Genomic DNA, 12,063 nt, shown 5'->3' on the forward strand with positions numbered 1-12,063 from the left:
ACAAATGAAAGAATAGAAGGCAATGTGAAATATCTAATGGGAAAAAAACCACTGACCTGGAAAATAGATCCAGGAGAGATAATTTAAAAATTGTTGGACTATCTGAAAGCCATGCTCAAAGTAAGAACCTAGAAATCATCCTCCAGGAAGTTCTCAAAGAAAACTGTCCTGATGTTTTAGAACGAGAGGGCAAAATAGAGGTTGAAATAATCCACCGGTCACCTCCTGAAAAAGATACCAAAAAAGAAAAATTCTAGGAATATTATAGCCAGGTTCCCAGATTAAGGAGAGAATTTCACAAGCAGCCAGGAAGAAACAATTTGAATATTGTGGAAACCCAATCAGGATAACCCAGGATCTGGTAGCTTCTACACTGAGGGATCAAAGGGCTTGGAATATGATATTCCAGAGGTCAAAGGAGCTGGGATTAAAACCAAGAATCACCTACCCAGCATAACTGAGTATTATGTTTCAGGGGGAAATATGGTCATTCAGTGGAATAGAGGACTTTCAAGCATTCTTGATGACAAAACCAGAGTTGAATAGAAAATTTGACATTCAGATACAAGAAGCAAGAGAAGCATGAGAAGGTAAACAGGGAAAAGAAATCATAAGGAACTTATCAAAGTTGAACTATTAATATTCCTACATGGAAAAACAATAATTGTAACTTATGAAACTTTTCTCAGTATGAAAATAGTTGAAGGGAATAGAAATATATATGTCTATATATGAGGGTACATGGGCATAATAATACATATGTGAATGCATGTATATATGTTTACAGGTATACATAGATAGAGGGCACAGGACCAATTTAATAGGAAGGGATGATACTTAAAAGGTGAAATTAAGAGGTGAGAGAGGAATATAATGAGAGGAGATGGGGAGAGACAGAATGGGGTAAGCTATCTCATATAGAAGAGGCAAGGGAAAATGGTTACAATGGAGGGGGGAAGAACAGGAAGGCAAAAGGGAATGGTTCAACCTTATTGCCATTGAATTTGGCTTGGGGAAGGAAAGAAATACACACTAAATAGGATATCTCACCCTACAGGAGAGCAGGGGGGGAGGGGGTGGGGGGGAAGGCAGACGGGGGGGGGGGAGGGAAGTTGGAAGCACCCACTTTTGAAAAGGGACAGGATCAGAGTAGAGAATAGGACAAGTGGGAAGTGTGATAGGAGGGAGGGAAATATAGTCAGTCTTTTACAATATATGTATTTTGTTATTGTTTTGCATTAGGTACACATGTACAACCTATACCGAACTGCTTGTCTTCCCAGTAAGGGTGGGCGACAAGGGAGGAAGGGGAAAAAAAAAAAACAAAAACTAAAAAAAAAAAGAAATATCATGGATTTGAAGGAGATATGATGGTTGCCTTCAATTATTCAAAGGGCTCTTGGGTAAAAGAGAGATTCAAACTCTATGTCAATGGAATGGATGACTCTAGCAGATTTTACCATGATAGAAAGGCAAGATCATTGAGGGTGTTCTCTTTTGCCTCTTGTTTCTGTCCCTTGGACTTAGCACAGTGCCTAGCACATAGTAAGCTTTTAAAAATGGTTATTGAAGGGAATTGAAAGTCAAAGTATATAGTCCAACAGAGAGGACATAAATCCCGAAGCCCATCTTAGCTAAGTACCAAACAGCTCATACCAAGAGGTTGAACACTGGGATTTGAATTCCAAGGGCAGCATACCTTTTGACACAAAGAATGACACAAAATGACCCTCAGTTCTCTGCACTCAGCTCCTACATCCACAAGGACCATGTCAGAATGAAGGGAAGTGGGCTAAGAATCAGAGTGTCAATTAGCATTTACAGTTAAAAGTTACTCTGATATATCATATTCTTACTATATACATCATATATTATATTGCATATTATTTTTGTATTATATATTGATACATATTATAATTATAAACTAGTTATAAGCTTCTCTAATTTAGTGATCTGGGTAGTGCTTTGAAATATACCACTTTATGAATTCGTAAATTTTGAAATTGCCTTATCTGATATCAAACTACTAATATTCCACCTCTCCCTCTGCCTTCCTTGCTTGTCAATTTCTTGACTCCTTGAGTCCCTATCACCTTGCACTAGACACACACTCTTCCTTTTCCAATCTTGACCCCTTAATGAACCAGTTAAAATGTAGACTTGCCCCATTTTGATATCATGTCTTGCCTTGTCAAGCCCCAGGCTTGCTTCACTTTCACCATCACTGGCCTTCAGTCTCACTCATGTGCTATTAAATTAAAGTAAATTTAAAAAAAAACAGATTGATTGTGTCCACTATAAATTTATCTTACATACTCTCATAATTATGACTGCAGGGAAATCCTTTTACATTTCAATAATTAATTCATTTTCCTGTTCAATGCAGCAGCTCTTTAAAACCTTTTTATCCCTTCTAAAGGGATCATGGGTCCCTCTCCCCCAACACTTTCTGAGAAACTGGCCTCATGTTTTTCTCCAAATCATGATATACAACACAAATGGTATTTTACATTATTTTTCTCAAATTACATGTTAAAACAATTTTAACATTTTTAAAGGTTTGAATTTCAAATTCTATCCCCCCTCCCTCCCTCTTCCCCCCTCTTCCTTTATGAGATGTTAAGTCATCAGATATAGGTTATGCATGTACACTTATATACAACATTTCCATATTAGTCATTTTAAACAAAAAGACTTGAATAAATCATGAAAGAAATAAAGTGAAAAACACCATGCTTCAGTCTATATTCAGACAATATCAGTTCTTTCTCTGAAGGCAGATAGTATGCTTCATCATTAGTTCTTTGGAATTATTTTAGATCGTTGTATTGCTGAGAATAGCTAAGTCATTCATAGTCTTTCATGGCATAATGTTGTTACTGTCTACAACATTTTCCTGGTTCTGCTCACTTCATTTTGTGTCAGTTCATTTTACTGCATATCCTGAGGCCATTCACCTTGAGCTTCCTCTTCTCCCCTTCTCCTCATCCCACATCACCTAGATGCATTCTACATTATCTCTTTCAATCCTATCTCAGATGAAGAGGTGAATCATAGCCTTGCCCAGGACAGCTCTACTAGATGCATGTAATGGGAATGTAAATTTTAAAGATCTTCCCTGCCCCTAGGCTAAAGTGCACCTGGAGCCTGGGGTGGGAGGCTTGTTTTTCAGTAGATACTTTTTATTGGCCAGTGGTTTTATTGGCCAGAAGGTTGTTACATTCTCTGAGCCAGGAGAAGGCTATATAAGCCCTGATGTGTAGCTTTGTTTTGGGGCTCACTTTGAGAAGTGTTCTGTGATTTGATGAAACTCTGGGCTAGCCGTTGTCCAGAGCCCCCCCGGCTTTGAAACCCAGATGTTAATTGGGTATGGAGGTAATGGTTGGACAGTTTGGAAATCTGTCTACTTGATCTGTTTCTGTCTTGATGACTGTCTGTATATTCTGAAGTTCGGGGTGCTGACCTTTTTCCCCTGAACTAGGTAAACGATACATATCTGACTGATTAAAGTAAGCTTGTTAACTCATTTTGAGTTGCTTTCCTTTATCAAAGCAGATCCAAGAACCTGTGGTGGCGGCAAACCCTGAGGACACTTGGGGTGCTTGCTGCTACAATGCACAAGTGATCCCAATCCATTGCATTTTCTTTAGCATGATTGTCATCTCTATCTTTCCCATTCTCTCCTTTATCTCCAAAACCTCCTGTATATTGACTGCTTCCTTACTACCTACAAACATACTCTGTCTCTCCTATCCTGAAAAACAACTCACTTGATCCATCCCCGCTAATTATTGTCCCAAATTGGTTCTTCCTTTTGTAACTAAACTCCTTGAGAAGGTCATCTACAAGAGATGTGTCAACTTCCTTTCATCTCATTCCTATTCTCTAGTCTCTCTTCCAATTTTATCATTCGATTGAAGCCATGATTTTCAAAGTAACTAATGATCTCTTAATTTCCAAATAAAATGATCTTTTCTCAGTTTTCATCCACTCTGACCTCTCTTTCACATTGCCAATCACCTTTTCTTCTTGATATTCTCTCCTCTAGATTTTCATGACACTCTTTCCTAGCTCTCCTCCTACCTAGCAGACCACTCCTCAGTCTCCTTTCCTGGATCACAGTCCAGGTCACACCTGCATCCAGGTCAAATATTCCAAAGGGCTCTGTCCTGGATCTTCTTCACTTCTTCCTTTATGCTATGTCATGTGGAGATTTTATCCTCTTCTAGGATTCAATTATTGATCTCAGTGCTGATAATTCTCGTCCATCTATCCAACCCTAAGCGCTCTGCTGACTTTCAGGCCCTCATCTCCAACTATCTATTGGACATCTCAAAATGCACGTCCCATAGACATGTTAAGTTTGATATGTACAAAGCAGAATTCATTCTTTTCTGCATAAATGCTTCTCCCTCCTACCTTTCCTATTACTGTGCAGGGTGACACAATCCTCCCAACGCTTCAGTCTCAAAACCTAGGAATCATCCTCAACTCCTCATTATCTCACTGCCCCCCATTTAATCTGTTGTCAAGATCTGCCTATTTCCCCTTTAAAACATCATTTCAATATTTTCTGTCCTCTGACACTATTCTAACCCTGGCGCAGGCCCCCATCACCTCACACCTGGACTGTTGCTACAGTCTGTGCTGGGTCTTTCTGCCTAACATCTCTCCCCACTCGAATCCATCCTCATTGAATCACCTTTGAGTGATTTCCCCCACTCAATAAACTCCAGTGTCACACTATCACCTCTAAGATCAAATGCAAAATACTTTCTTTGGCATTCAAAGTCCCTTATAAACTTCCTCCCTCCAATATTCCTAGTCTCTTTCTACCTTTCTCCCTGAAACCTATTCTTTGATCCAGTGCCACTGGCCTCTTGGCTGTCCCACGAACAAGACCCTCCATCTGTTGGCTCTGGGCATTTTCTCCAGCTATTCCCTTATTCCTGGAATGCTTTCTCTCTCTGTGTGTGCCTCCTGGCTTTCCTGGTATCCTTTAAGTCCCAGATGAAAGCCCACCATCTGTGAAAAGACTTCCCCAACCCCCATTAATCTTAGTGTCTTACCATTGTGTGATTAGACCCAATTTATCCTGCAAGTGGCTTGTTTTCATGTTGTTTCCATCATTACATTGTGAGCTCCTTAAGGGCTGGAACTATCTTTTACCTTCCTCCGTATTTTCAATGTATGGCATACTTCCTGACACACAGTAGGTGCTTAATAAATGCTTGTTGACTTGACTTGAAATACTTTGCTTCTGTCTACAGGGTTCATCACAAATGCTTTGTCAAGGATGAGGTCACATAGGAAGCCAAATTAGTCTTCTTCTAAAATTACCATCCCAGGACTGCCTTCTATATCTGGTTGACTTGGAGTCAGGGCTCATTGGACACTAAATGTAAAGCTATATAAATAAATATATTATACACAAATACATTCAAAGACCTTAGAGATGGCCTAGTCTGGCTGGATCATTTTAGAGATAGGGAAATGAGGGCCCAACAGGTTATCGACTTGTCCATGGATACTCAAGTAGTGAGGAGTAAAGCTGAAATTAGCATTCGGCTCTCCTTTCTCTAACTCCAGCATGCTTTCCATGGTACTGCTTTCCCAGATGCCTTTCCGACAACACAAACAGCCTTATTTGCCATTAATCAGTCAAGTCTCCACTATTCCAGCCTATAGACATTGGCACCTTTGCTGAAGTGACAAGCCAAACACTCATCCAATCACAGGTGTGGCTGTGGTTCTTCCACATGATAAGAGAAAACTAAATGGGAAGGGAAAGAAAGCCCTGAGTTCAAATCTACTTTCATGTGTGACTCTGACCAAATTAATTAAATTCTGCCTGCCTCAGTTTCATCTATAAAATGGGCATTATAATACAATCTCCTGGCATCATGAGCATCAAGTGAGATAATATTTGTAAAATGTTTTGCAAACTTTAAAACACTGCATGTACATGAAGTACTATTTGGGCCCCCCAAAGCTCTACTTTTCTTTCTAGGAAAAATACAAGCTGAGATTGACAGGGTGGTTGGCCAATCGAGGCAGCCCACCATGGCTGATAAGGAGAATATGCCCTACACTAATGCAGCCATTCACGAAGTTCAGAGAATGGGTAATATTATTCCTTTCAATGCACCCAGGGTGGCCAGGGTTGATACCACAGTGGCTGGATACCACGTGCCAAAGGTAAACTGCTTTCTCTTCCATGAACCTGAAGGTTTTCCTGTCTTCTATCGACCCTGGGAGGTAGGGTAGCAGTAGGGGAAAGAAAAAAAACAGACTATAGAACAAAGGGTATATGAACTTTGCCTTCAAAAATATACCTGTTGATAACTTATTTCCATGTAATTGGGTAGTTTTTATAAACCCATATGTGTTATTTTATAGTTTATAAAGAATAATTCTGAGAAATGGAGCATAAGCTTCACCATACGATTGTTAAAGGCCTGCATGATAAAAAAAAATAAAGTTGAAGAAGCTATGGACTAGATTCTTAAAATTTCTGGGAAGCAGAGATTACTCCCAAGATGTCGTGTGAAGGCCATGTTTGTTCTAGGATCTCCAGGCCCACAGCCAGGGACACACCTGCTCACTCATGCAAACAGGATACCAGAGGGCCTGGGCACACCTGCTTCACTACTCTCTTCTCTGCCCCCATCTTTGCCTAACCCTCTGAGCTCCTCCCACGCAGACAGCTCCTTCTAAGCCAGATTGTCTAAACACACCCAGGTGTGTTTTTATAGTTAGTCACAAGGAAGTTGAAGGTCCAACCCAACAAGGCCCTGTAGATATTGACCTGGAACTAGAGTCAGGAAGAAGTGAATTCAAATCCAGTCTCAGAGGCTGCCTGTGTAACCTTGGACAAGCCACTTCACCTGTCAGCCTCAGTTTCCTAATGTGTAAAAATGAGAAGGCTTGTAACCCTAAGTCTATAATCCTATATTTTTACTACCCAGTATCCCAGATGTTGATTGGGCTTCCTATCTCCAGAGCCTTCAGTCTTTCACAGTATCTGACATTTCTAACCATCATTTCTTACAGTACTTCTGAAGGAATTTACAAATATAGGACACATTGCTATCTGGGAAGCTGATTCAATTACAACCTAATTGACAAGTAGGCATTAGGGAGAATGTGGTCCCAGATGGGGCAGGGACTGACTGGAAGACAGATCACCCGGGGATGCTGGGTGCCAACCTTGCCCAAAAGCAGTAGTTTAGAATGAGGCACTTTGGATTCATCTTCCCCTTCTGATGTTACCTGGGGAATTTTAATGAGTCTGCCTTTACATGTCTTAGTTTACTCATCTGTAAAATGAGAGGGATGGACCAGATGCCCTTTACAATTCCTACAAATTCTAAATTTATGACTCTCTAAGGCCAGGGTTCTTAAATTTAGGTTCATGAACTCAATTTCTTTTTATTTTATTTTATTTGGATTGTGACAGTTGTATTTGCAAATAATCAGTTTTCTTTGTAATAACATGTTTTTATTTGATTCATTTTAAAATGTGAGTCTGAGAAGGGGTCCAAAGGCTTTGCCAGCCTTCCAAAGGGGTCTCTGACCCCAAACAGGTTGGGAGCCCCTGCTCTAAGATGTCTGAGTTCTACAAAAGGCTTGGCTACTAAAAGCTCTGTGGCCTTGGCTGGCTCTTTGCCACCCTCACTCCCCCACCCTCCAGAACTCAATTCCCTCTTCTGTAAAATGAGAAGGTGGGCCAGGTCTCTTATGCCTCAAAGTTCCTTGGACTCTGTTCTTTTCTCTTGTTTCCAGGGGACCGTACTGTCGACCAATTTGACTGCCTTGCACAGGGACCCTAAGGAGTGGGCTACCCCAGAAACCTTTAACCCGGAACATTTTCTGGAGAATGGACAATTTAAAAAGAAAGAGGCCTTTCTGCCCTTTTCAATAGGTGAGCCACACTCAGTAGGAGGGGAGCCCCCAGCCCAAGGGGCACCAACCTTTTTAACATTAAGAAACTTTGCAGACTCTACTTCATGAAACCCACAATATATGATGGTGAATATACTAGTCACATTCATTGATTGGGAAAGTCCATCACAATACAATTTTAGATAGCAGACCTTTAGATATCTTTTTAGAATCTACAAGACAGGTAACAGCTCTTTGGAGTTTCACAGACACCCTATGAGGTAGGTAGCAAAGGTGCCCATTTCACGGATGAAGAAACTAAACCTCAGGAAGGTTAAATGACCCACCCACAGTCACACAGCTTGGAAGGGTCCCAGATGAAATCAGCCCTAGATCCCTGCAGTCTGTTCACAAGGTGCAATGGACTCAGAAAATCTCTCAAGGGTATCTGTATTTTTATTCACCACAAGATCACCTGCAGCCACTTGAATGTAAAGCCAATAAGCCTGTCTGCAAGGGGTATGGCAGATGTCTGACCCAGGGCTGTTCAAGGAGACAGAAGGCTGGTTTATGTTCATTAGAGAATAGCTATTCGGTTGAAGTTTCATCCTCAGTTGTGGTTTTGCCTGATGATTTTCCAGACCCTTTGCAAGGACCCCAGAATTGCCCCCAGCCTCGCCACCCCCCACAAACTCTGGGACTCTCCCCCTTGGTATCCTTTGGTGACCTTACTTAAACCCCTTGGGCCTCAGTTTCCTCATCTGTAACATGAAGAGATTGGACTATATGGTCAATAAGGCTCCTTCTGGCTCTGAAGCCTTGACCCAAGAATCCCAAGAATTCAGAGCCAGAGGATCTGAGTGTTAATCGTGCCTCTTCTTCCTTGTGTGACTTGCATTGACTCAGCCCTTCTCTGGGCCTGTTTTCTCATCTCTAATAAGTGAGGGAGTTCAGGTAGGTGGCCTGGATGGTCCCTACACCCTCAAATCTGTGATATTCTGATACTAAGTAAATACAAAGGGATTTCAGTAAGGAGAAATATTTACAAGGGGAGGCAGCCTCAGAGGTGAGCCTTGAACAAAGTTGGGGGTTTGAATGGTCAAGAGGGAGGAGAAGGTACCAACTAGTTGGGGAAAGCAGCCTGTGCAAAGAGATGAAGATGAGAGCAACAATGTCCTGACAAGCTGGGTGGCCTCATTCATCCTTCGTAGAGGCTGCAGGCTATTTGTGGAGCATTCATTTGGGGGAGTCCTTCCCTCAGGAATTGTACTAGATGTCTCCTGAGCTTTCAAATCCGGTTTATTTTTTTCACTTACAAACTTAGATTTATAAAAATTTATTTTAAAATTTATTTTAAAATTGATAAATTTAATTTATTAATAACAAATAAAATCTAAAAGTTTAATAGTTTTAAATTCTTAAAAATCATTACCATATCTTTAGATTTTATTTAAAATAATAAAGAAGTAATTTATATGTGATTTACAGTTTCCAAAGTGCTATCATCCCTATGGGGGATCTCATCATCTTCTCATCATCATCTCTCACCTGGACCATTGCAATAGGCTCCTATCCTCGCTTCAAGTCTCTCCCCAAACCAATCCACTCTCTGCCACAATGACTCTTCTTAAAATGCAGGTCTGACCATATTGCCCCCTGCTCAATGAGTTCTGAGGGCTCTCTGTCACCTCTAGGGCTAAATATAATCATTTAGTTAGCCCATTAGTTGTTTCCATGATACCAAACAGCTGGTTTGACCAGCTATTCTCATGACTCTGAGGGGCTTGGTAAATAGCCTTAGTCTCTTGAGAGCTGGACTGGCCCCTTCTCCCATCAGAATTTATGTGAGCTCACTGAGAAAGGCTTTCTGGAGAAAGGAGTGAGGACAGCAACTTCATGCCTTTGGAAACGGTGACCAGGTGTTCAAGACTGGTTACATAACCAATGGGATTTGTTCAATTCTGTCTCCTTCCAAAGCCTCCTCCTTCAGGAGAGTCTATACCCTCATGTCAAATTGTTTATAAGAAAACAGACCCACCACCCATCACAGTCTGTCCTCCTTGGTAGAATCTGCCAGAGTCAGGTGGGCACTGTCTCTTCTTCCTTAAGTCTTAGAGAGCAGCTTTGAGCCCTTAGAGCCTGTGACTTGCCCAAAATCACACAGCTAGTGAGTGTCAGAGGAAGGACCCAAGTTGGGTTTCTGAATCCAGGATCAGAGTTTTTTCTATGACGCTGATGAGAGCAGATCCATACAGTAAGGTTCACAAAGGTCTGACATGCATTATCCCTTTCAGTCTTCACAACACCCCAGTGAGGCATATGCCAATATTGTTTGCATTTGACAGATAATAACAACATTAACTGGAGCAGCAGTAAAAGCAATAGTAGTAACAGTAGTAATAGTAGTAACAGTACTAGGTGGCGTAGTAGTAATAGTAGTAGTAGCCAACAACATGTATTTAGAAACTTGTTAGCTGTGTGCTTTTAAGTCAACTTATGTTAGTTGTGTGACTTGTCAAGTGTTAAAGAAAAGTACCTAACATGTTGTAGTAGTAGTAGTAAGTAACATTTATATAATTCTTTAAGGTTAGCAAATACCTTTACACCTTTGCCCTCTAAGGTCAGAGCTGTAATTATCCCCATTTTATACATGATGAAACTGAGGCTGAGAGTAGTTATGTGACTTGCCCAGGGTCACTCATCTAAGTATCAGGGGTAGAACTTGAACTGAGGGCTTCCTGACTCCAGGTACAACTTTCTCCACTGAACCCTCCTGGCTTAAATTTCGGGAAGGGACTTGTTTTTGCTAAGGCTACACAGAAGCAGGCTCTTAGATTCAGATCTAGAAGGGCACTTAGAGGCCGCATCATTGAACTCCATCATTTCACAAGTGGGGAAAGTTGGGTCCACACAAGTTAAGTGACTTGTCCAAAGCCACACAGTTGAAAACATCCAAGGTGGGATCTGAACCCAGATCCTCTTCCTACAAATGCAGTATTTCAATTTTACTAATTCTGAAGTCATCAGCCACATGGCGACATGGTGGAAATGGTGCCTGGTATGGAGCAAGGAAAACTTGGGTTCAAATTCTAACTCTGACCATTATTAGCATTGTGACTGTGGACAAGTCATTGAATAGCCTTAAGGCCCATCCCAGTGCTAGGGTCTGTACTCTGACCTACTACCTGTGCTGAGCATTAGTGGATTGACTCCTTTCTTATCTCCTTGTCTTTCAGGAAAGAGGGTCTGCCTGGGGGAACAGCTGGCTCGGACAGAACTCTTCCTTTTCTTCACTTGCCTGCTCCAGAAATTCACATTCCAGGCTCCCCCAAACACCCAACTGAGCCTGGACTTCCGAGTTGGCATAACTGTCTCTCCTGCCTCCTATCAAATCTGCACCATTCCTCGAGTGATGTAGGGCAAGCTAGGCCTGAGAGTGGTCTTCCAGTAATAGTAGTAGTAGAGTAATAGTAGTAGTAATAATAGTAGTAGTAGTAATGGTAGTAGCAGCAGCAGTAGCAGCAGCAGCAGCAGCAGCAGCAGCAGCAGCAGCAGCAGCAGTAGTAGTAGTAGTAGTATAGATGACCCAGGGGAAGGGGCCTGGGACTATCTTCATCTTCCAAGATCCCATAAGCTGCATTTTGGAGCTTGGGTGGAGAAAGGGAGGGAAGTCTAGGGTGGGAGAAGAGGATAGAGAGACAAATGGGGAGGGTAGCTGTAGCCCAGTCTGAACCTTCCTGCTCACAGAAAAAGAACCAGCTTAATGTCATCAAAGGAAAGCACAAAGAGTCCTTGTTGGATTTGGAGTCCAAGGTCCTGGGTTCAATTCCAGCCCTGCCACCTACTATCTCAGTGACTTTGGGCAAGTCACCTCAGCCCAGTTTTCAATCTCAAGTGAGGAGGAGGAAGATCTCTAAGATTCTCTCCAGCTCTAAATCTAAAACCCTGTGATGCTATGAACAGAGAGCCAATGCTTTTCTTCTCCTACCTCAAACAGTGGGAAGGCTTCAGAGAGTTTAAATTAGTTATAGAATGTTTCCACAGGTTGATGAGGACAATCCTTATAGACTGTAAACTCCTTGTGGGTAGGAACTATTTTCTCCATGTCTTTGGATACGCAGCATCCAGCCCAGTGCCCAGCATGGAGAAGCAGTCCAATGAATACGGCTGATCGATTCA

The 12,063-nt window shown here is 41.7% G+C and overlaps 1 protein-coding gene across 7 annotated transcripts in view; it reads left to right on the forward strand.

The window, feature by feature from the left end:
- Positions 1–11,341, forward strand: part of LOC138164923 (cytochrome P450 2J2-like) — a 49,673-nt gene extending 38,332 nt beyond the window's left edge. For all 7 annotated transcript variants that reach the window (XM_069092891.1, XM_069092889.1, XM_069092895.1 and 4 more), the window contains 3 exons: positions 6,011–6,198; positions 7,786–7,924; positions 11,121–11,341. In XM_069092891.1, coding sequence (XP_068948992.1) covers positions 6,011–6,198; positions 7,786–7,924; positions 11,121–11,302 — 509 coding nt within the window. In that variant the 3' untranslated portion in view covers positions 11,303–11,341. The remainder of the gene's footprint in view (positions 1–6,010; positions 6,199–7,785; positions 7,925–11,120) is intronic.
- Positions 11,342–12,063: the final 722 nt, after the last annotated feature.

This window comes from Petaurus breviceps, unplaced genomic scaffold, assembly GCF_028583685.1.
Source record: "Petaurus breviceps papuanus isolate PSGF00001 unplaced genomic scaffold, PetGlider_PUasm1.0 207, whole genome shotgun sequence".
Taxonomy (NCBI): domain Eukaryota; kingdom Metazoa; phylum Chordata; class Mammalia; order Diprotodontia; family Petauridae; genus Petaurus; species Petaurus breviceps.